General features: G+C 48.0%; 1 protein-coding gene across 2 annotated transcripts in view; it reads left to right on the forward strand.

The window, feature by feature from the left end:
- Window positions 1-25040, forward strand: part of WWC3 (WWC family member 3) — a 116014-nt gene that overhangs the window by 66210 nt on the left and 24764 nt on the right. For both annotated transcript variants that reach the window (XM_034648887.1, XM_034648888.1), the window contains exons 6-9: window positions 1976-2105; window positions 5002-5148; window positions 9275-9348; window positions 22437-22679. In XM_034648887.1, the coding sequence (XP_034504778.1) occupies window positions 1976-2105; window positions 5002-5148; window positions 9275-9348; window positions 22437-22679 (594 nt within the window). The remainder of the gene's footprint in view (window positions 1-1975; window positions 2106-5001; window positions 5149-9274; window positions 9349-22436; window positions 22680-25040) is intronic.

Genomic DNA, 25040 nt, shown 5'->3' on the forward strand with positions numbered 1-25040 from the left:
TATCTCCTCCAGTGCCGTCCATGTTGCAGCAAATGTTGAGAAATCGTTCTTTCTGATAGCTGAGTAATATTCCATTGTATATATGGACCACATCTTCTTAATCCAGTCATCTGTTGAAGGGCATCTCGGGCTCCTTCCACGATTTAGCTATTGTGGACAATGCTGCTATGAACATTGGGGTGCATATGGCCCTTCTCTTTACTACGTTTTGTCTGAGAATGATGTAACCCTTTCCTGCCGCCCTCATCAGCCTTTGTGGGTTGTTGGTTGTGACGTTAAATGAGATGTATCGGAAAGCCTTTTATCAGATGAATACGGGGAGACGTTATTACATAAACGAGTCTAAGTATTCTTTGCAGGAAAAGTTGGGCCACTTCTTGGGCTGATGTGCCGTGAGGTGGATGACCTTCCATCTCTACCTTCCGGTGGAGACTCTTGGTTCTCTGTAAAACAGCTAAAATGGGAAAGCATGTGGGCCGGCCATGTTGGGATGCAGGGGTGTCACCAGGGAATGTGTGGGGACCCACGATGCGCCCGCATCCACTCCATGGAAGAGGACTCAGGATCAGTTTTCATAAATACATCATTTGTAGCCGATGCAGTCACAGTAGTGCTCTTGAGCCCTGAGGCCTGATTCCAGAGGGAGGGACTGGGTTCCCACCTGTTCTGTTGGTCCTTCTCTTATTCCAAGGGTGCTGATGGCTCAGACCAACTCTGGGTCTAAAGTGGCAGAGTTGGCGAAGTCTTCACCGTGAGTGTGCGGATGCAGCGTTAGGCTGATAATCAGCATAATCCCCGCGAACACTGTGTGCCCGGCGCCCTGCCAAGGAAGCCTTCCCCTGACACTTTCTCATTAAACGGGGGAGGCATTAAACTGAGGTGTGAAGAGTTGAAGTGACTTGCCCAGGGTCCCGCTGTAACGCTCAAGTGTCACTGGTACTCACCGGCCTGCCAGGATGCTTTCGTGAGTGGAAAATCGGGGAGTTTGGGCTGGCTGTTAAGGATCCAGATTCCCCAGTCACCTGGGGGAGACCGTTTAGCCCCAGGACCTGTGTAGTGGCGGGTCTGGAATCTGAGAGGCCTGCTGATGGCTTTCCAGAGGAGTTCATACCGTTTCTGGATCAAAGTATTCCAACCAAAAGGTTAGCCCTGAGGCCTTCCAAGGCCCAAGACCTAGGTAGGGGAGGTGAGACGAAGGGTGCGCTGTAGGAGGCTGCCTGCTCCGCGAAGGCCAGAGCCGAGCCTTGGCTTGGTCAGCACTCTGCCTCCGCCACCCAGACCAGGCTCGTGTGCACAGGGGCGGGCCGGCCGGAAGGAGAGAGGGAAGGAAGGAGCGAGGGAGGGAGGGAGGAAGTTTGAACGGATAGAAGGAAGGATGAATGGGTGTTTGGATTGAAGGAAAGAATTGAAGAGGTGAGTAGTAGGGGGAGGGAGCGAGAGAGAGGGAGAAATCAGAACCGGAATGAGATAAAGAAAGGTAGAGGAGACAGTTTGCAGTTTTATATGAGGCATATCGTTACTGCATTGCTCACAACTTTTTGCTGTTTCCCACATGTTCTTGTACACAGATGCCGTTCGTATGTTGATTTAATAGTCATTTTGGACCACTAACCCAGATGCTGGGTATAAACAAATAAGACATGATCCTCCTGTCAGAGAGGAGTTTAAAATCTCAGGAAATTACTTAAGCCACTGTTGGTTGCCTAATCATTAGTAGAGGTCATGGGAACCCTGATTCGCAAGTCCTCACCTGCACTGGATGTTCCTGGAGCAAAGGAAGCCGTCCACTGGTCAAGTCTCATCTCTGTCTGTATACCACAAGCAAGGAAGGTTTTATGGAATCTTTATTTTTCTTTGCCGAACCAATGTGTTCGACTGTTTCCCACCTTTCTATAAAGCTTCTGAGTTTTGCATTGTTGTTCAGTGGATTGTTAGACTCTCGCATGGAATGACTTTGATTTTTCTTTTTAACCAGGATTGATAGAAAGATGTCAAGTGCTCACAGCAACTACAAACTGAATGAGGCCCAGGCGATAATGAGCGAACTCCGGACCATCAAGAAAGCCATTTGCACCGGCGAGAAGGAGAGGCGGGACCTGATGCAGGTAGGGGCCTGGCATTCTTCACAGCCCGTGTCTGTCTGCCTGTTAGTTAACATTTCAGGCAAATATGTGTTGACGGTGTATATTATATATCCGTTATGTATACAGTTCATGTATATTTTAAAACATACATACATGCCATATGTGTATATATGTTCTTTATGTGTGCGTATATTTCTGCATACTGTGTATTAAAATATTTAAAAATATGGGTGTTAGTTTCCTAGGGCTGCCATGACAAAGTACCACAAATGGGTGAAGAACAACTTAAATTGGTTCTCTCAGAGTCTGGAGGCCAGGAGTTCACGGTCAAGGTGCCAGCAGGGCCATGCTGTCTCTGAAGGCTCTAGGGGCGGACGCTTCCTCACCTCTTCCAGCTTCTGGTAGCTGCTGGCAATCCTTGGCGTTCTTTGGCTCGTAGATGCCCCGCTCTAATCTCTGCCTTCGTCGTCACATGGTGTTCTCCCCGTGTCTCTGTGTCTACGTTTTCTCGTCCTTACTTACGAGGATGCCAACCACTGGATGAGAACCCACTCTAATTCAGTATGACCTCACCTTCACTTGATTCCATCTGCAAGGACTGTCTTTCCAAATAAGCTCGCATTTGCCGATTCTTAGGACTCCAACCTGTCGTTTGGGAGGGCACAATTTAAGCCATAACGATGGGTGATACAGATTGTTCAATAATCAAAATAATTTAAAAAGTCTCTGATGAGAAGTCTTGGCTATCACCCTGTTCTTTCATCTCCTGTAACGACTTCTCTTAGCTTGTATTTCCTGCCAGCATTTTTGCAGACCCGGGAGGGTGCGGGCACACGTTCAGCTGTCCCACGGAGAGCTAGGGCTGTGCCTCCTGCTGTCCCGGCCTGGCGTCCTCACGTAACGGTAACACCCGTACCTGCTCCCGTGTCCGTACACAGTGAGCTGCTTCGCTCCTTGATAGGGCTGCCAAGTGTTCTACCGTGTGCACAGATGGTAGTTATATGGCTGGGATCGTTTGGGCTTTATACTGCTTTATTCTTTGTCCCTTGAACTTCTGGAGATTTTGTTATTTTTAGAAAAAGCTTGAGTTTTTGCAGATGAATGTGCACTGGTCTTTTTGCTCGATCCCGGGGTGCATTCAGATGTTTTGGGTCCGGCTTTCATTTTCCACTCAGCACACTGCGTGCCTAGGAGGCGTGTGTCTAGATTCTGCAGAATGTAAGGCATAGAAGGACATGTGAAGCAGAGCTCGGACTTGTGGGCCAAGCGAGACAGGTGCACACATAGCTGTCTTGCACGGCAGTGCTTCTGAAGGTCAAGGATTCAGGAGACTTATGGAGTGTCCCCACGGTGGTCATTAAATTGCCCATTACTGGGCCTTACCCCAGGCCTGCTAGATTGGGCTCTGGAGGTGCGACCCACCAACCTGTTTTCAGATGCCCTCCCAGGTCACGAGAGGTACATGGTCAGTGAATGGTTAGATATTCTCCAAGCACTGGTGGCAAGAAGAGCTACTGCCATTTACTGAGGCCTCTGAGTGCAGCATTGGGTGAGGTGTGGTGTGGACGTCACCCATCCAATCTAAGCCCAAACCCCAGGGCTGAAGCAGGTGGTAGTCCACCATGGGGGCTTGGAGGCCTTGCCCCAGGAGGTTGAACTAACTTCTCTGACCTGGCCTTTCCAAGTGTGCAGAGCTGGAGCAAGCTTGCCTTGAGTGGGTTCCCCACCATGGAGGCTGGAGAGAGAATTTCTGTAAGAAGCTTTAGACCCTAGCATCCTCTCTGAGAAGCTCCTGGGAGAGGCTTGGGCAACGTCCTCTCCAGGAAAATCAAAGAAGTTGTTCTGTCTTTTATGAACTTAACAGTATCGGCCCATGCCAGCACGCCTTTGTCTGGGTCCAGAGCCAGCCATGCGTGTTCACTGCCCCTGTGTGTTCTGGTGTCTGCAGAAGTGTTTGCTGGAGATAGATCTATTCAAAAGTCTTCTAAAAAAATGGTAGAAAATCTGATTTCTTTTTGATTTCCATCCAAAGAAGTTACGTACGCCAGAAAACATAGTTACTCTAGTTTTCGGTAAGCTAGCATCCATGTGAGATGACTCTTGACCATGTAGAATTATGACTGAAAAATCAGGTTATAAAAATATGTAAACCTCATCTGGGAGTGGTTTTCTTCCTGTGGGGTTTATAAAAATCTCAAGGTAGCATTCATCTCTGTCAGACTCATTTATTGATACAACATTTTGGATGGCAGTGCTCCCCTCCCCATTTTATTGAGGTACAAGTGACAGATAAAATTTTGTAAATGTAAGGTGTACAACCTGATACCCACATATAAGGCGGGATGATTACCACGATGAAGTTAGTTAACACATCCGTCACCTCACGTGGGTACCTTGTTTTTTGTCTGTGCGTGATGAAGACTTTCAAGGTCTACTTTCTGAGCAGCTTTCAGATACGCAACACGATGGTGCCGACTATCGTTGCCGTGCTGTACGTTACAGCCCTGGAACTTATTAGTCTTATAACCCACAGTCTGTGCCCTTTGACCCCACAGCCCCTGGCAACCACCATGCCACTCTGTTTCTCTGAGTTTGGCTTTTTGGGAGGGAATGCTAATTTTTTTTCTTTAGGAAACAAAGATTTCAAAAAACAGTAAAAATGGTACCACAGTTGTTCTCTACATAATTCCCATGCTGCCAGGAGGACTCCGTCACTGTCTGATTTAGATGGCTACCCGTTGGATTAAAGGTGCAAGTCGTGAGGGACGTGTCTTTTACATCTCGTGGGGGTGGGGGTCGGGGTAGGCCAGCTCTCCGGTACTGACGCGGCCGCCCTGGAGCTGACGCAATGACAGCTTCTAAAGGGAAGAGAAGCATTACCACCTCCGCTCAAGTAACTCGTTTCCTTCTGTTGCAGAGCCTGGCCAAGCTGACCGATGGCTTTAAGAATAGCTTTTCTCTTAGCGACCCTCCGCAAGAGTTCCCTCACAATCCAGGTGTGCTTGGCGATTCTTTACCTCAACAGTTCTGTGATGCGGGGTCTCAGACTGACATCATTGGAGAGGTATGCCAAGAACGGGGGGAAGAACCGAGTGTGCTAGGAGAGAAAAGAGCTGCTTTCGTGTTGCCATCACGCATTTGTTTGACTTTGCCACTTTCTCTTCAGGCATGTTTTGGCTTTTGTGCCATTAAGTTTGAAGGAAAAATCCAGCTGTGAAGGTTCCATGGCCTCAAAGGCAGTTGAATTGCTTATTACCTTTATTCTTATGATTTGGATTCTTTAAAACAGCAGAATGCTTCTGAGAGTTGAGTTTACATGTGGTTTTTTTTTTAAGATTTATTTATTTATTTAGAGAGAGAGAGAGTGTGCAGGGGCGGGGAGGGGCAGAGGGAGATGGAGAAACTTAAGCAGACTCCACACTGAGAGCACAGAGCCCGACACAGGGCTTGATCTCACAACCCTGAGATCACGACCTGAACCAAAACCAAGAGTCGGACACCTAACCGACAGTGCCACCTAGGCGCCCCAAGTTTAGATGTGTTTTTTAACAGACACGACATTTTATTTAATTTATTTTTTAAGGTTATATTTATCATTAGAGAGAGAGAAAGAGCATGGGCAGGGGGAGGAGCAGAGGGAGAAGGACAGCAGACTCTGCGCTGAGCGTGGAGCCTAATGTGGGGCTCTATCCCATGGCCCTGAGATCAGGATCTGAGCCAAAGTCAAGAGTCAGATGCTTAACAGACTGAGCCACCCAGGCGCCCTGACATATGACATTTTAGAGCAGGGGTCAGCTAACTTTTTCTGTAAAGGTCCAGATGGTAAATATTTTAGGCCTTTGCAGGACACGCAGTCTCTGCTATAACTGCCTAACTGTGTTGTTATAGTGCAGAAGCCACCGTAGGACAGGACTGTGTGCCAGTGAAACCATAAAAACAGGATCGGATTTGGCCAGTGAGAGCCATAGTTTACTGATCTTTGGCTTAGACCTGTGATTTTCAGAGGCTTTGTGTCTGTGTCACCCTTAGGTTATACTTTGATGCTATTTCTTAGTCTAAAATAATGTCAGGAAATTGAATCAAAATTAACTTTGCTTGGAACTTGGAAGAATTTCATAATGCCCCTTTTGATAATTAGTGAAGCCTTGAATTTGCTACAAAAACAAAGTTGGCAATCATCATCTGAAGTAGGGTAGTGAATACTTAAAGACGCTACTGTTGTAATGTTATTGAGTGAAGTTTATTACAAATGNGATAATTAGTGAAGCCTTGAATTTGCTACAAAAACAAAGTTGGCAATCATCATCTGAAGTAGGGTAGTGAATTCTTAAAGACGCTACTGTTGTAATGTTATTGAGTGAAGTTTATTACAAATGGAAAAAAAAGATGGCTTCTTTTTCTTAGGGCTTATGACGTAGTAAAGATGAGGCATCAATTGAATGTGGAATGTCCTCCCCAAGATTAAGTAAAGAAAAAGAAAAAAACAGGAGAAAAAAGCCATTGACAAAAAACTCTGAGTTTTAAATAATTAGCTAATATTTTGAAATTTGGACAAATAGTATCTCTTTGAGTATAATATGGTAAATAATGACTCTTTTTGTCTTGGACGTCCTGAAACAGTCCTATTTTCAGTTTTCACTGTCAAAAGTACACTTAGACATTTTTGTTTTGTTTTGCTTTTTACATTTAGACATTTGTGACCAGGCAGTTTTGGTTTAAAGAATATGGTCGCCATCTATATAACACACAGAGAAGAATCTGTTAAGTCAGAAAGATCTGCCATTTTTGCCTAAAGATTTTGGCACACAGGAAGGAAAGAAGTATAAGACTCATTGAATTCCATGAATAATTTATTGCTGTTATCATAGGTTAGAATTAGAATTTAGAGATTCAGGTAGTTTGAGAGAAACACGTAAGGTCAAAGGTTCTCTAATGATCTAGGTAAGACTTTCCAAAAATGTCAGGTGCAGAATGGTTGCTTATGCTGTTGTGGTAACTCGAGCCGTAAATTGTCATGTCTGTGAGGTTACTGGGGCTGGCCCTGGGTTGTTCATTGTTTCCATATCCTTTTGATAGATGAGGGGATCGAGATGCCAAGTCACCTGAGGTCATGTAGCCAGGAAGAGGCAGGTCTGCCTAGGTTTGAATCAGCATCTCTGATGCCTGAACCCCTGTGCGTTCTACTATGTCATGCAGTTGTACAAAAGTATATTGAAAAGCTGAACTGGATTTGTTGGTATTGCTGCATAACAAATTACTCTAAAACCTAGCGTTTGCAAACAGCACAATTTTATTATCTCACACTTACACTGTAGCTCAGTAGTCTGGGCAGGGTCCTCTGTTACAGGGGGTCTCCCGAAACTGCCAGCCAGGTGTCACCCAGGGCTGCAGTCTCATCTGAGGACTTGACTGGGGAAGGAGCCACTCTGAAGCTCCCATGACTGTTGGCAGGATTCACTTCCTCATAGGTTGTTGACTGAGGGCTCTGCTTCTTTACTGTACAGACCTCTCCAGCACAGTAGCTTGCGTCATCAAAGTGTGCAAACTGAGAGTCTGCTAGCAAGATGGAAGTGACTGTCTTTCGTAACGTAATCACAGAAATGGCTTCTCATCATCTTTGTTCTGTTCTACTGGTTACAGTCAAATCATGGCTCTAGAGCACTCTGAAGGGGATTTCACATGGGTTGAATCCCAAGAGGTGGAGACCGTTGGGGACCATCTTAGACATCTGCACACCTGACTTAGTTATCACTTTGAGTCTAAGTTTTGTGGGATGGGTGGTGATGTAATTAGATATGCTTTTTGAGCCCAGGACTTGGCAAACACAGCTGTGTACACACCACAGGCCTAACAGTGAGAGTCAGTGGTTGGGGTGCGAGCTCTAGGACCACACAGGAACTGTGAGACAGAAACCTGTTGAGTCCATTGGGCTGTAGTTTTCTCCTTTTTTGACTAAGATGTCCATTTTGTTCTCAAAGAAGAGTACAAAAACAGAGCTTAGAGATCTATAGACAGCATTGAAAAGAGGTTTTAATAAATGACATTTATTGGTCTTGATGAGGGGTCAGCTGCAGGAGCCTGTAACAAACAAGATGATGAGGTGACAAGTAGCTTGTTTCCGGTGTAGACGGTTTCTGGAGACGGGATGCTGTAGCCTAAATATATTTATATTGAGGAAACTGTGGAGAGGGGCTTTGGATGAGGCTATTAAAATGTGCACAACAATTGGTGACACATCTCATCGGAGAATGTTCACTCCATTCCTCACTCAAAGCAATAAAGACATAAAGAAACTCCTATTGATGTATATCAAAACAGGTATCAATAAATTCTGCACTAGTCATTCAAATAGAATATTTTCAAATGTTTGTTGACATGAGGTTATTTTTTTTTAAAAAAAGACTTACTGGCTATAACATATGGTCAAGTTAAGGTCAGATCTACAGAGACAATTGATTTAATGAACTAGTGTCATGTATTTCTAGGAATGAAGGAAGAGGTAACCGAGGTGAGCTACAGTTATCTCCCATACAGGTCTTTTTTGGTTTTGTTTTAGGAATTCGTTTAGTTCAGCATAATTGGTATGAAGATATTTAAGTGCAGCTAGTGATCACGTCAGGGCACCGTGTTTCGGTTCTAACTCCCAGGGCGATGCGCCCCCGTCAGGCTTTTCCATACGTTGCTTTCTTTCCTTTTGACTTTAGTTCTTTAACATGCTACGTACTGTTCGAAGGAGCCCCGTAGCCCATACCTCACCCAGCTCGTCCATCTTCTTCAAATCTTGTGACTCCTTAGGAGAAAGTTATTATTCTGTATTTATTGAAGAATGCGGGAACATACTGTACAAAATGGGGTGAATATTTTTGCCTGTGTGCCAACTTTTATTAAATAATTCCCTAGTTTTTTAAAACTTAATTTGTTGTTGTTAGGAATTACACAATAGATGAATACACTTCCACTGTTAAAAAAAAAAAATCCACCAGTGTTTGGGAAGCAAAGTCTTCCCAGCCCCACTCGCAGCTTCTGCCAATCAGAGGTATTGTGTGTTTCCTTCCAGACTCTTGAGAAATGGAAATTTAAAGACAAATTAAAATATTCTTCATTGTTGCTGAAAGTTGAAATGAATTTTCTATTTTGAAAATATGTTTTTAATAAGTTTCCTCCTTTTTTTTTTCTTCTGTTCCGGAAAGTTTGTCTTTGATGATAAAACAAGACTTGTAGACCGAGTCAGGCTTAATTGGCAGTACGAGGAAGCCAGAAAGAGGTAAGAAGCTCCTTTCTCAAATCTGGCCTTCTGCTTCCTTCCTTTCTCCCATGGAAAGAGGTTTTATGGAGCTCTAGTATGGGACTGTCCACTTTTTATCAGAAAGCGGTGTCTGCTAGAATACAAAATCCAGGATCTTCCTTTCTGGGTAAGCCTCTTAATACCCATGACAAAATTTCATGTGCCTTTAAAACGTGAAATTCTCACTACTGTGAATAGTTCTAAAGCCATGATTTAATAAAGACAGAGACTTCCCCAGCTTCCTTCTCCCAGATAGCTCAGGACTCCCACCCTCCCCACCTCCTGACCAGCAGCAGTCCCTCCGACCTGCTCCAGCAAAATTGCCTTATCTTTTATGTATGTTGTTTCTAACTCCAGAGGTTAATGGGAACAGTCACATATCTTGGTTTAAAAGACAGTTTAATAAGGACTAGGTCAACAGGTGCTAGGGGTGCCTCATCTGTTGGGTTTCGGTGGAGAGAAATCGAAGCACAGCCTTTTCTGTTGACCTTCGCTGTAAATCATCTGCCCTCACAAAATCGAGACTTGACCCTGTCTGTACATGTTCAGGATTTGTCTTTCTGTCGCCCTCTCCCAGCCCTAAGCATCGGACAAGGGCAGAACTGAGAGGCAGTATGTAACGCTCGCAGGCAGGCAGTATTTTTAGCACGTCACGTCCCTCCCCACATTCGCAGGACCCTGGCTTCAGTATTTGGACCCTGCCCTGCTTTCGTGTCCCCTTTCTAGAGACTTTCTCTCTTTCGTGTCTTCTGAAACGAGCCTTAAAACCAAATTATTTCCAAATATGTGCTTCAGAAGGCTATGAAGCATATCTTTTTTAAAAAGTTTCCTTAGTCACGTATGAACTATTTTCTTGGAGGGTGGGGTAGAAGGAGCGGAATGCCAGGTGGGTTAAGGGGGGGTCCTTTCTGGAAGTGAAATAGCTGGGTCTGCTCCATATTCTGTATCATTCATGATGTCTGGAAATCCACTTTGTCGCCTTTTTAGAAAATGTAAAAATAGCAACAAAAGCGGATCATATGACTCCCTGCTAGAGGGCTGGCCTGAGCTGACGTGGGCTTTCTGTTTGCTCAGAGCTCGTGTACCCGCTTCTTCCTGGCTTCTCACCATGTATCTGCGCTGGGCTTTACGTTTTTCCACGCGGACCGTTGCCAAGTGCATTCAGCCGCGCTGCTTATCTCCGCGGCCATATTCTCCGTCTGTCGTACATTCCTTCTCCTGAGCTCGCTGCCGTGTGTCAGGGGCCATTGTCCCCTCTGAGTATTCCTCCGTTCTTGCATGTTTCTACTGGATCACACAGTGTGGGTGCTGGAATTTGCTGTGCCATATTAAAATGCAGAAAATAGATGTTTGCTACACTTAGGGACATAATTGTTAAACGTGTTTTGCTTCGACATTTATTAAACATAGCAAGTGATTTCTTTGTTTTCTAGAGATAGTATCGGTACATAGAGTAACCTTTTAAATGTTGAGATAAGACATTTGGGCGAAAAGGCAAGTATTTGAGAAAATTATTCAGGGGAAGACAGTGCATTTTATCAGTAGCTCTTAAATGACAGTACTATTTCAGGATTGCCAGGACCTTGTTAGGAGACGCACTGCAGCTACATGGGGTGGGGGTGGGTTGGGGGGATGCCCTGCCCCCAGTGCTTCAGCCTTTGTGGGACAGAAATGCCGTTCTGGGCTGCATCGGCCACAGTTAAATATCTGGGACACGTCGTGGAGATGTCCTGGGTCGGCTTGCATAAGCACGGAGTGTCCTTTTCCCACTAGCACAGTAGTTCCCAACAGGCGGAGTGGGGGAGTGGGGACTTTACCCCCAGGGGACTCCTGGCTCTGTCCGGAGGCAGGTTTGGTTGTCACAGCTCTGGGGGACCTGCTGTTGGCATCTAGTGGGTGGAGCCCATGGTCGCTGCTCAACGTCCTCCAGAGCATAGGCCGGCCCCACGCAGAGAACGGTTCCCCCACATGTCACCGGTGCCGAAGCCGAGAACCCCTGCTCTGGCTGGAGGACTGTGATGTCTTGGTGGGGCCGTCCCCGAGGGATTTCCTGCTGTCCGATCTCAGTGGGTGACCCTAGTAGCTTCATCCGCACCTCGCAGCAGGGGGCAGAGAAGCTGCTGGAGAATGGGAGATTGTTCTTCTTTCTATGCAATACCTGCCCTGTTCTGGACCTTTCAAAAAAAGCCGTGTGGTTTTATGCGATGTGATTACATATGGTCTTTAACCTATTTGGGAAATAAACTCCTCCCTGACTACCAGAAATATGTTGGTGTATCAGTGGCTCTGCCTGAGGGTGAGGACCTCTCCCTACCCCCACTGGGCAGTACCTGCCGGGGTTGTGTGCCTGCGTGCATGAATGCACGCACACATGCATACGTGCGCACACGTAAACACGGAGTCAGAAACATGCCTGTGTGTGCCCGTGCATATATGCACACGTATAGCATGCACATGTGTACAGACGTGCATGCACACTTGTATTTTCCTCTTTGTTTTTATTGCAGAAATGACACATGAATCCATTGTTTTTGTCACAGGCACAATCAGTAGAGACCACCCACTTTCCCCTTCTCTAATCCCACTTCCTACCGTCCATGGTTTGGCATGATGCCTTCCAGGCTTTTATCTCAACATTTAACTCAAGTGAGCCCGGTGGAGTGAAGGAGCATGTGATGCGTAGCTTAGGGTGCGTACACATCCCTCTGCGGATGGACATCTTACACGGTTGCAGTGTTTCCTTTACACAAACAGCGCACATCTTTTCACACGCCCCAGCCTTGCAGAAATGACTGTTTCCTTGGGCTGATAGTTACCAGTGAAATGCACAGATCTTAAGGCACGCACGTGGAAAGGTTTTATAGGGTCACCTGGGTGGCTCAGTCAGTTGAGCGCCTGACTCTTGATCTCAGCTCAGGTCTTTATCTCAGGGTCCTGAGGTCGAGCCCCATGTGAAGCCTACTTTAAAAAGAAAAAAGAAAAAAGAAAGAAAAAAGTTTTGGTAGATACCCCCAAATTGCCTTCCAGAATGACTTAGGCACCTTGCACTGCCACTGGCGCCGATGGAGAGCCCTGATTTTCACATCTGCTGAGCATCATTAAACATGTTCATGCTTTGTAAATTTTACTAGAGTAATGGGCAAAGACCTTCTTTCAGTTGTCATGTGCTTCTCCCTGGTGTGAATGGCGCATTTCCTGGTGCCATTCAACGTAATTTTGTGTGACTTTTGGTTATTTTAATTGCTATGTCTGAATTTTTTTTCCAGACAAGTGATCCTTTCAAAACCTGTTAGATGCTATCATTCCCCTGTTCCACATGGCTCTTAACCCTTGAAGGAGGCAACTTTTGCTCCCCAGGGAACAGTTTTGGTCCTCATGACTAGGGACAGAGTACTGCTGGCTCCCAGTGGGCGGAGCCCGGGGATGCTGCCGAACAGCCCACAATGCACAGCGTGGCCCCACAGCAAAGACTCCGGTGGCCCAGAGTGTGTCAGTAGTGCCTCAGCTGAGAAACCTTACCCTTGGCCTTCTTAGTATGCTCCTAGATCCCTGCTGTGTTTGGACAACAAGGGCCCACAGGAGCCGGTTTTCCACTAATTCAGGACATTAGCCCACTCCCCCGCATCATCCCTCGCCCTGTTCCAGACAGGTTGACCCCTCGGTGTTCCTCAGACAATGCCGGGTCTCAAACCTGCCAGGTGAACTCCTGACTTAGCGCCTAGAGTCAGCAGAATAATGGCCCTCTCAGGATGGTCCTGTCCTAACCCCCAGAACCTGGTGGGTCTGTTGCCTTCCATGGCAGAAGAAACTTTGCAGATGGGATTAAGTCAAGGATGTTGAGATGGGGTGATGATTCTGGGTGATCCAAGTGGGCTCGGTGTCATCAGTAGGGGCCTTAGAAGAGGGACAGTCTGGGAAGGAGATGTGAGGAGGGGAGCAGAGAGCAGAGTGGTGTGGGCCATGAGCCGAGGCCTGTGGGCAGCCCCTAGAAATACAATGCAATGGATTCTTCCCTAGAACCTCCAGAAGGATCACAGCGCTGCCCACCCATTTTTGACTTTTGACTTCTGGACCTGTAAGATAATAATGTGTTCTGTTTTAAGCCACCACGTCTGTGATCTTCTGTTAGAGCAACAAGAGGAAACTCACACAGTGCCCTTGGCCTTTGCTGTTTCCTCTGCCGACAGTGGGATGCTTTGCCTCAAATTGTCAGGTGGCTTCTGCTCTCCTCTTGGTCACCTTGTCAGAGATGCTTCCGTGATCATCCAGAATAAAGTAGCATGCCCCATTCCCGTGCCCATCACCCCGATCCTCCCAGCAAATGTAATCACTTAACCCATTCTCTACATATGCGTTTGCTTTTTCATTATTTGTTTTTCCCTCCGAGAATATAAACCCCACAAGGGTAGGGATTTAGGTCTGTTTAGGTCATTGCTATAATTCCAGTAGCTGAATACCCACTGAATATCTATTGAATGAGTAAACGAGGGCCCCATTTGGTCATACTTGCTATTTGGCCCTTGCTTCTGCCTGTGGGCAAGCGGAAGGAGTCCTCGGGGGCCCAGGTCACCTCCAGGCTGACTGCTCTGCTCCTGGTCCCTTCCCCAGGGCCCGATGTAGGCCTTGGGTTATTTCTCCTTGACCTGAGGAGAGAAAAGGCATCAAGATATGCGTGTCTTTAGGGTTCTAACAGAGGCAGGGGGGATGGTCTCTCTGTTTCAAGAACAGTGTTCGCATGATACATAATCACACCAAGCTTACAGCCCTTGGGCCTTCATGGACATTTGAAAAGGCTCATGATCTTGAATCTTTCTGTAATGAATTCTCTTCTTGGGTGCTGGAGAAAACAGCATTGGAGCTGCACCCTGAAGGATCCTGGGATTCTGGCTGCCCATGCATTTGGGAAGGGCTTTCTCAAGCAAGGGGGGGGGCAGGGATCAGGATGGAAAGATGTGCGATCGCAAGTTTCTGAGGAGGTGGGGGTCGGTCTGCGGCAGCCGGACCAGCTGTAGTTGCAGAATGAAGGGGAGCGGGGATGGGAGGGTGAGATGGAGGTTGCCACGAGCAGAGAGGCAGGTCTCCATCATGGGAGACCACTAGTACCTTGGAAAGGAGGCTAAATTGCTGGGTATTCTAGGACTTTTGAGTCGGGAATGTTCAATGTGCACTATCCAAATGGTGAGATGTCCGGGAGGGCAGTTGGGGGTGGTACCGACGTCATGGAGTGGCTGAACTCACCTTGGGAGAGAGCGTGCACTGAGAAAGGAAGAGAAGTCAGGACTGAGTCATAAGAAAATTCCCGTAGCTATTGGCGTAGTGAGAGTGAGGTTGGCCAGGGGAGGGAAGTAAAAGTTCCAAGAGAGTCTGGCTAGGAGTGACCAGAAAAGAGAAGAGGAAGTAAAACCTCAGAAGACACACCTCCAGGGACCCACAGTAGGGGGGGGAGATGCTGGCAAAGGACGTCAGGAAGGGAACAGAGAAGTAACACCAGCGGGCAGACGGACAGACCTCTGTTTCCCAAGCACTGCCCAGAGGGGTCCCTGGTCCACCATGCACGGGGAGAAGGTGGGCAGCAACAGGTTTTTATCACGCTGATTTGCTTTTTTTCCATTTAAAGAACTCTTATTCTGATCTTTTTTTTTCTGTTAAAATATCTTTCTCTTAAAAAATAATGATAGTTGATGTATGTTTTTTCAAAATCTCTACTTGGAAAAATAAAAAGTTGGTGGCCCTACATCAGTCCCTCCCCCTTCCTTAAGTCACACCTGCCCATGCGGAGTGTGATGGAGATGGCATTCCCTGGAGCCAAAGGAGGAGAATGGCCCTGAAGAGAGAGTTCTCAGAGGCTTACTTCATGGCCGAGGATCGTTGAGAAGGTGGATCTTGAGTTTTAATAATGAGTATCTGTTTTCATTGGACTTTTAGCTGCTTTAAAATGTCTACGAAGCATTCTTGTCCACCAAACCGTTGATCGCGGCGCCCTCTGTGGGGCACTCGGGGTTCTAGTCCCCTGAGGTGGCTGCAGGGCACGTTTCCAGTCCCCGGGGAGTCGATTTTGCCTCTAGTCACTGAAGTTAGTTCTTCTAGATCTGGCTTCTGATCTGGTGAGTGAGTGAGGGCCTGACTTGTAACCTACTCGGCCGTAGGGCATATGATTGCCAGCCGTACCTGGCAAGGGCCTTGACTGGACACACCTTGGAGCCGTGGGTCAGGACAGCCTCACGTCCCCACCCCGCAGCAGACAGGTGAAATTAGGGAGGGTCGGTGTCCTCAGGTCCCAGGAGTGGAATCATCCAGAGCCACATCAGGGCTTTTATTCCAGTTGTTGTTTCTGTTTTTTCAGACTGCCTCCAAATGAAACAGGATGAGAACAGTATAGACTTGGGAGGAGCACAGCGACAAGTGGTTCTGCCCCAAAAACTAAATCTAGAACCAGCATTAACGTTTCAGAACCCGAGCAGTGAGGACCACAGTCAAAGCACAGTGGCTTTGATGTTCTGTCTAGGAACACTCCATGTGGCCACCTCTGTGACAGCCCCATGAGCATCCCTGGAGGGGGTTGGCCCATGTACAGGAAAGCAACACGTACCCCGTTTAAAGATTTTATTTTATTTATGTGTAAGAGAGAGAGACACACAGAGAGAGTGCACAAGTAGGGGGAGAGGCAGGCAGAGGGAGATGCAGGCTCCTCGCTGAGCAGGGAGCCCGATGCGGGACTCGATCCCAGGACCCCGGGATCATGACCTGAGCCGAAGGCGGACGCTTCACCGGCTGAGCCACCCAGGTACCCCCAAAGTGCATCACTTTTAATGGCAGTGTTAGCAAAGAATAACGGAATGCATCCTTCTCAGCTCTTTCACCCTGAGGCTGGGAATGGCAGGTGGCCTTTTCTTGCATTATTTTAGCGCTATAGTTCAGTATTTGGTCTTGTCATTTCTGCTATCTCAGCTGTGGACTTCAGTCCCCCAGCTCCCGTTTCCAAAATCATTCCTCCCCCAGAAGTTCAGCTTGTCGATCCTCTGCAAAACCTCCTGGGCTTTACCACTTCTAAGTGGGGGCAGAAGTGTATGTGTATATGTATTTCAGAGAAGTCTCCCCTTGCATATCTAGATTTGAGACTGTTTTTCAGAAGTCGGGAAATGATCAAAATGCAGTGTTCTGGACAATGAGAAGTATCAGGATGTATTCAGATTTAAAGGAAGTTTGTGTAAGTGGGACTCATAATTCCAAGTAGTGGTGTGATTGCTAGAGAATTCCCTAGACCAAACCACAACTCTCATGCTGACTAGTTTTGTGTTTTCAACTCCAGGTCATGTGAAATGTACCCGAACAACTGCTTCTTTGTTTCCCTTCAGGAACATCACTTTGGATTCTCAGGGCAGACCTTATGATAGGAATATTGTCACATTCTTGGTTAAAAATTTTAGAATTTTTCTTTTTTTTTAAGATTTTAATTTATTTGAGAGAGAGAGAGAGCATGAGAGTGGGGTGAGGGGCAGAGGGAGAAGCAGGCTCCCCACCGAGCATGAAGCCCTAAGTGGGACACAATCCCGGGACTCCGGGATCGTGACCTGAGCCAAAGGCAGACGCTCAACCGACTGAGACACCCAGGCGCCCATAAACTGTAGAATTTTTCAAAGCCAGTTTGGAAGAACAAGTCTTGAAGTAATCCCACTGACGCAGATAGTTCCTTATTTTTAACCTAAGAGCACTTGTTCCAGAACTGTGCACAAACTGTAGCTGTTTCCATAGAAACACTCACAGTCCAGATAGGAACAAAACTTTTGGCCCATCCAGTTTCTCTGTGTCTTAGCGTTTGTTGCCAGGATGGGTCCTGCTGTTCATCCTTTGTCAGCAGTCAGTGTCGTGTTAGGATTCCAGTTGGATTTGATCAGTCACTTAGGGTTTTCCTGCGTCTCTCCAGTGACTGTGTATCTGGGTTCGGGGGTGAGGCACAGCCGGGGCGGGGGGGGGCGCACAGGAAAGCATCTTTGCCACTGTGGCTCCTCCTTCCCCACTCAGGCCAAGACAAAGAACCCTGCAGGTGTTCTGCTTTTCATTTAAGGAATTCGCTCTCCGAAGGGGAAATGAGGTGTGAGGGCAGGGAGGGGCGTGGGGGTGTGATTACACCCTTCCGCCACCATGTAGTCTAGATTCATTCTCGAATTCCAGTGTAGGATAGAGAGAGCTAAGCCAAATGGACGCCAGTTTATCAATATTTAGCTCAGTCAACTGAAAGGATTTTATCACCCATCTGACCTTGATCTTAGCTGAGATTTTCTTGGAACTTTTGCTTTTCACTTACATGGATATTTACAAAAAGAAAACTAAAGAGAGAAAACATAGGAAGTATCAAAGCTGTAGCTGTGATTGAAATCTGAAGGCACAAGGCTCTAAGCTGACACCGTGCCCCAGAATGTGGCGTTGGGGTCCCATCGTCATGTCTCATAACCATCAGATGGGACCGTGGCTTGCCTGGAGTTCTATCTTCCTTCCAGAAAGCAGCCGTATTTTAGGAGCATGCAAAATTATATGGTAAACTGCAGAATTGAGGTATAAATTCAAATAATTTAGGATTATTTTGGATCTGTAAAATATACCTCAAAACTGTGTTTATTAGAAGTGCATTTTTGGGGCGCCTGGGTGGCACAGCAGTTAAGCATCTGCCTTCAGCTCAGGGCGTGATCCCGGCATTATGGGATCGAGTCCCACATCAGGCTCCTCCGCTATGAGCCTGCTTCTTCCTCTCCCACTCTCCCCTGCTTGTGTTCCCTCTCTCGCTGGCTGTCTCTATCTCTGTCAAATAAATAAATAAAATCTTTAAAAAAAAAAGCATTTTTTTACAGTAAAAATGCAAATCACATTTAGGATTTCCATGGGAATTATGAGGCTCTCAGTAGTTTCTGCAGCATAAACGTAGGTTTCCATTCATGGTTTAATGGTGCCTTGGTTGTAACAGAAAATGTATTTGGGCAAAAATAGGGAAAAATGATTCATATTTTACTTCTGCCAGCATCAGACCTGTTCAGGGAATAGAATTTGGAATATGAAACCTGAATGCTTGATCTGAGGATTTCATTTCTTCTGTATCATGAGCACATGGACATATATTTTAAAGCTTTTGTAAAGGCATTTGTGAGGGGTTATATATAGGCCATAAAATGTATTACCTATCAAAAATTACCATCAGTACAGATTACGCTTGACTTAGAGGGGAAAAAACCCCTCACCAATTTTAAGTTGCTCTCGGTTTTCTTTAAAAATGACCTTGGGGAAGTTTCTTTTTTGCCAACTTTAATCATGACCTTACTTTGCTTTCTTGTATTTAATTTCACTGAAATGATATTTCAGGGGGAAAAAAAGCGCCTTTCTGGAGATTGTTTTTCTCGTCTTGCTCAGAATTGGAACGATGGTGCTCGCAGGAGTGGGGTCCCAGCCTCCGGGCCAGCTGTATGGCGGGGAAGTGGGGGAGGGGGCACTGTAAGTCTACACCTGTGTTTGGCCTCAGGTGCCAAGTCTGTCTCCTCCATGAAACCTAACACACGAAGCGTATCCTTGCAGATGGCTTGTTTCTAGGCCGCAGCAGAGTAGACAAGGCATAGTGCGTCAAAGGCCAAGCCGTCTCGGCTATCCCTCGGTGAATGCACAAGAAACACTGAAGGAATCCTTCTAGAGCTTTTGGCTTCCAGTGCAGACAGACAAGACGTATGTGCCACACTCTCAACCTGGCTGAGAGCAGGCCCTGAATGTCTGCATCTGGAGTGTGGCTATAGGGAGAGAAATGGCACTTGGCACTATATATCCGTATCCTTCTGGACTCATGGATAGCTCGGAGACGACCATGCACTCATTTGCATCATTGTGAAATTTATGTGAAAAAGCACGATTCTTCAGCATAGAAACGCTTGCCTCGTGTTCAGCACAGCCCAAACGGCTTTTCCAGATGGGCTGCACGAAGTCAGCTTCGTCCCGATCTCGTGTGTGCTGCAGAGGTCGTCCCTTGCCGCGTGTCTGTGCATATCTGTCTCGTAAGCTCTGTAGAATCCCAGGACCGTGTGTCACTCAGGCCGCTGTACAATTTCTCTTATGCCTTCAGTGGACAGATCTTTTGAAGTTGGTCTTTCACCTCTCTTCCCGGCTATAATTCTTTTCTTCCCTCATTCTGTTTTCTGCTAGTGGGTATTACTTGAGATTTGCCTGGAAAGCATAGGATTATCTGGGGTTGGATTATCTGCCCCCCTTAGCAACTTGATTGCTTGTAGAGTGGCAGCTGACCAGCACCTGGCCAACTCAAACGGAATCTTGATCACCTTCCATGTACACCTCAGAAAACTCAGAGGGCGTGCTTTTCAAAATGTGGGTACTTGTAGTCTATGAATGAGAATTAGTATATGTTACAAAGTAATAACGCTAACTTCAGCTGGGTTCAGGGAGGCTTTCCTGTGGATTGATCAGATAAATGAAAAAGTATGAGAACACAATGGATTTGCACAGTGTTGTTTGTCTCTTTCATATTTCTTCCTTAGTTTTGACTTGTCTTGATCTCCAGTAGAAAATTCCAGAAATTTCATTGGGTATAATGTCTGATTCGGCACTAACTTATTTATGGGCCGACTTGGAGTGCGTTTTCCTTGGGCTTCAGCTATATGACTGCCATAAATTTTCATTACACTAATTAGACGTAGATGGATGCTCAAGCCCGGTTGGGTTCCTAGTCCTGGTCAGCCGCCTCTGTCAGTGGTATTTTTCAGTGACATGCTTTGGCACCATTTTCCAACACATTTTCAGGAAATTAGTTTTAAGTTGGAAAAGAACTTGCCTAATAAAGCTACTGACATTCAGCTATTTTCTTTACCTTCTTGGGGAATTGGACTTGAGTACGGTGTGCACGTTTAAACTATTACTTGTGTACTACTTTTAAAAAAGATTTTATTGATTTATTTGAGAGAGAGCGCAAGCTGGGGGAAGGGGCAGAGGGAGAGTGAGAAGCAGACCCCCTTGCTGAGCGGGGAGCCCAACACAGGGCTCGATCCATGACCCCAAGATCATGACCTGAGCCGAAGGCAGACGCTTCACCAACTGAGCCACCTGGGCGCCCCTGCTCTTTTTTTTTTTTTTTTTTTTTTTTTTTTTTTTTTTTGGTAAACTGTTGGGTTTTTTGATTGGTTTGGTACTTGAAGAAGGTGCCTTACCCAGCCCTCCAGCCAGGCTGACTAGGCCCCATGCTCGTGTCTAGCTCAAGAGGAGCCCGACAGGCTTTCACACGCGGGCCAACACCAGGTGATTGGCAGTATCGGCAGGGAGCACAGTGTTGAGGGTTCTGAGGTCTGGACCTAGCGGGCAGGATGCCAGCTTTGATTAGATCGAGTGCCCTGGGCAGGGACAGGTTGGTGGCAGGAGCGCTCCTGCCGTTCCTATTGGAGTGAGGGTCATCGCACTGGAGCCTAAGGCAGGCCCCTGAGAGCTCCACGGCCAGTAAGGATCTTCCAGAACCCAGACCAGGCCGGGCTGCCTGAAAGCAGAGGGCTTTGAAACTGAAGTGAGCATCAGAAGTACCTAGAGGGGGGCGCCTGGGTAGCGTAGTCGTTAAGCGTCTGCCTTCGGCTCAGGACACGATGCCGGCATTCTGGGATCGAGTCCCACATCGGGCTCCTCCGCTGGGAGCCTGCTTCTTCCTCTCCCACTCCCCTGCTTGTGTTCCCACTCTCGCTGGCTGTCTCTCTGTCACATAAATAAATAAAATCTTTAAAAAAAAAAAAAAGTACCTAGAGGACTTGTTAAAGCCCAGGTCACCCAACGCCATCCCCAGAGTGTCGCATTCAACAGCTCTGGGGTGGCACCCAAGGTTTCCGTTTGTAACAGAGCTCCTGGTAATGCTGATGCTGCCTGCTGGACCCCACTTTGAGAATTGCTGCCTTAGAGGATACAGGGCTATGTGCCCTGCCGCTTCCCTGTCTTCACAGCTCTCTATGACCTCAGAGAAGTCTGTTGATTTTGTTTTTGGCGCATGTATGCCAACCTCTGCCCTCCACAGCCTTGGGTTCAGGGCGAGTCTGGCGTCCCTCATTTCTGTCTGAAAACAGATAGCCCTCCTGTTTAGCTACACTTAGACTTGAAGGGCTGAAATCATTCTAGTCTGCCTGTGAAAGGCTGCTCTGACAACACGAGCCACATCCAGCTCGTTTAATCTGCATTCAGCGACAACTCAGGACACAAAACGATGCAGCTCGTGTGCCAAGCAAACACGTAGAAACGTAGGCACGTGGAAGGTGACAGCAGAGTTCGTACTTTTATAGCCGGAGCATGGTCATGCCGATACATTTGGTGAGGCCGACTGGTTGGCACCCCCGGTGGCCTGACGCTGGCATGCGCGCTTAGCAGGGCTGACTCTCGTGCGTCCGTGTATTTGCTGGCATGTTTGTGCAGTTTCACGCGTTTAGCTCTTGCTGAGTGTCTGTTCTCTCTGCAAGGCGTTTTGAATGTCACTCATGCTCCAGGTCCCTGGTGCTGGAGAAACCAAACAGAGCTGGAAGACGTGGCTCGCCGGGCTTCGGGGACTTTCTGTCCAGAAGCCCCGTGATGGGTGCATTTCTCTCCTGTTGCTTTGTCTGGTGGGTGTTGGCAGTTGGGTACAGCAGAGCAGGCAGGAAGCCAGAAGCGTCTCTCGTGCATCCAGCACTGTGTTTAGCTACTGATGATGGGGGATGGGGAGAGGAGCCAGTTGCATCCTGCTCTGGGACAGTGCCGTGGAGGAAAGCACGAATCTGAAACAACACAGTGCACAGGGTGTGGAGGATGCCAGCCTTTTCGTCCGTTCTTTGAAGCAAGCATGCCATGCTAACTGCCATCCCAAATCTCCTAGACCAGGGGAGGTTATGCACAGGACCTACTCGTTCGTTTTATTACCCGTCATTTCCAGATGCTTTGTTTTTGTCATTTCAGGTTCACTTGGTGCCATAATTTCAGTATTTCCTTAGCAGAGTAAGTTTCTAGGATCCGTGCGATGGTGTGGAAAGTGTGTGGTGATACTTTGACGTCACGGATTTTTCTGGGCCCGTCTCTTGCAGAGTCTCGATGATCCAGCAGCAGCTGGCCCAGCTTGAGAATGAGTCATGGCCAGGCCTGGCCGAGGCCGACAGGGACCGGCTGCAGCTCATCAAGGAGAAGGAAGCCCTGCTTCAAGAGCTGCAGCTCATCATTCAGCAGAGAAGGCCGGTGGAAGACGTGGCCCGGCTGGAGGAGGAGAGGACGCGCCTGGAGGAGGAGATCCAGCAAGCCCGGGCCACGTCGGTGCAGGGTGCCACGGAAAGGTGGGCCAGCTTCGGGGGAAGAGCCAACCAGAAAAGAGAACTCGGAGAACTTGCACGTGACTCGAGATCGGTCCTGGTCATTAGTACTCAGGGCATCGACCCCCTGGTGTGCCTTCCCTTCTGTGGGACGTGCCAGCTCTGCCCAGGGCTCCCGGGGTTCCTTGTCCCTGTTCAGAGGCAGGAGGGGATGGAGAAGGGGATGGAGTGCGGGAAGCTGGGAGCCCCTTGCTTAGCGCCCCCCTTCCCAGGATCGGGGTGCTTTTGCCTTGTCCGCAGAACGACAGCCTGGACAGGCGTGGGGCGGCCGGCAGGAGGGTGGGAGGCAGGCGCCGGCACGCAGAGGGAGCCCTGTTGCTGGCACGGTCGGCGTTGCGGCAAGCCACCCCTTCCTCTTATCTNCCCCCCCCCCCCCCCAGCCAGAGAGCCTGCTGGCTCTGTGGCAGCACGAAGCCGGCAGCCTGGCACATGTCCGCTCCCAGAGGCGCCTCCCCACAGTCTGTCTTGGGCTCTTGGTTGGCATCGGAGGCTTAAAGCCAGCTCGGCACCCCAAGTCCTTGTTGCCCGGCCTTTCAGCATGTGCCGGGCTGCCGGCTTCTGTTTTGCCACGGGCTGCGTCAGAGGCCGGGTCTGCAGTCCCCATTTCATGGCTGTCAGAAGTTTATCTGGGTATCAGCTGAGCTTTGGAGAACTCCCCCGCCCATGTGATAATCTACTGGACCTTCAAATTCAGTGTGTTGAGAGGACCCTATGCTGTATCTGTATGAGCCTCTGTACGTAGAGTTTAATAGCTGAATTACTGCATCCCTGCAGATGCCCTTTTGCCTGTCGTTCCGTCACGTGGGAGCTTGTTCTCGGTACGTGTTGGAGTTATCGGTGCTTGGATACTCATCGTTAATAGATAGAGGTCTGCGTGGTGACATGTGGCTGGTGTCAGTGCTGGCGGGAAGTAGTGGCATTGGGAGAGCCCAGCTCATAGGAAAAGCTGGAGTGAACTTTTGTTTGCTTGAGATGATCGCATGCCCTGTCACTTCACTCAGGGTAAACGCAGAGTTGATTTGAGTCTGGAAAGGGACCCTGAACTGAAGTTTTCGTCTGGGCTCTTGTGCTTCTGCTCTCCCCTTGGTGTTCTGTCGTATATGTTCTGGGTAGGAGGGCCTGGGAGTTCGTTGGGTTGGTTGTCTCAAGGGGGGTGGATTGTGGTCCCGTGAGTACCCCCTGCTTCTTAGGACCCCATTCCGCCTTGACTGTTTTTGCCCTCGCCATGTGGAAATCTCAGCACACATGAGTGCTGGGGTCCCAGGGTACAAATCCACGGAACCCCATGGAGCTGGTGTGACCCTCGATGCCCGGGTTCACGGACTGGGTCAGCCAAACTCATCCAGCTGCTGGAGTCTCTTGTGGGACCAGCCCAGGAGCTGAGTGCTGGGATGCAGAGCCCTCGGGTGGATTGAACTGGCCCACGTGTGTCTCCTGAATCTGCCCCTAAACAGCCTTGGGCAGGGAGAGGCAGCCACTGGTGCTGACAAGCACTTTCATGCGGGGCACTTCTGCAAACGTTCTCTGTCCGAGACCCGCACTGCATGGCGACGCAGTGGGGCCAAGTGCCCCCCCACCCCGGGCTTCTGCAGCTGTGGCGTTCTGGGCCTGGCCAAAGCAGGCCTGTTTCTCTGTGCTCCTCCCTTGCTCGGATGCATGCTTGTATTGGAAGCATGGGCACCCGAGGTGGGAGGCTTTCTCTAGAACAGGCTGAGGGGCGTTAGACCCAGTGTTGAGATGGAACAAAGTGACCAGGGTCGGTGTCTTTGGGCTGAGATGGGCCCACTGCTTGGCCAGTCTCTGCCTGTCTCGGCCCCGGTGCCCTTATCTGTCAGGTAGGAGCTTTGCGCTGGGGTAGTGTTACGGGGGATTGGGATGGTGAAAAGCCTTCCCCGGTCAAAGGACAGAGCGACTGTTTTAAGGGTGCCTACTTGGTCACATGTTAAATGCCATTGTTTGATTTATAAACAAGGACTGTTCGTTCTGAGGCAAACTCATTCATTCATTCATTCAGTGTTGAGTGCCTGTACGTGTTGGGCTCTGTTCGAGGCAGTGGGCTTAGTGCAGTGGACAAAGTTCATTTCAGAAATCCTTGAGTAAAAGAACGTGGAAAGAAGAGAAAAAATGCCCTCCAGCCTTGTGACAGTTGCTGTTTTGTTTTATTTGTGTCTAATCTTAATTCTATGGATTTTAGAATTGCATGCATTTTTGCCTGGAGTGGGGCTTAAGTAAGGGACTCTGATTTGTTCTAAGGAATTCCAGTAGATTACTGCATGTTCTGCATTTGAGGCCATCTTCTGGTCTAGCCTCTCATCTTTTCTGTCT

Source organism: Ailuropoda melanoleuca, chromosome X (genome assembly GCF_002007445.2).
Source record: "Ailuropoda melanoleuca isolate Jingjing chromosome X, ASM200744v2, whole genome shotgun sequence".
NCBI classification, from domain to species: Eukaryota; Metazoa; Chordata; class Mammalia; order Carnivora; family Ursidae; genus Ailuropoda; species Ailuropoda melanoleuca.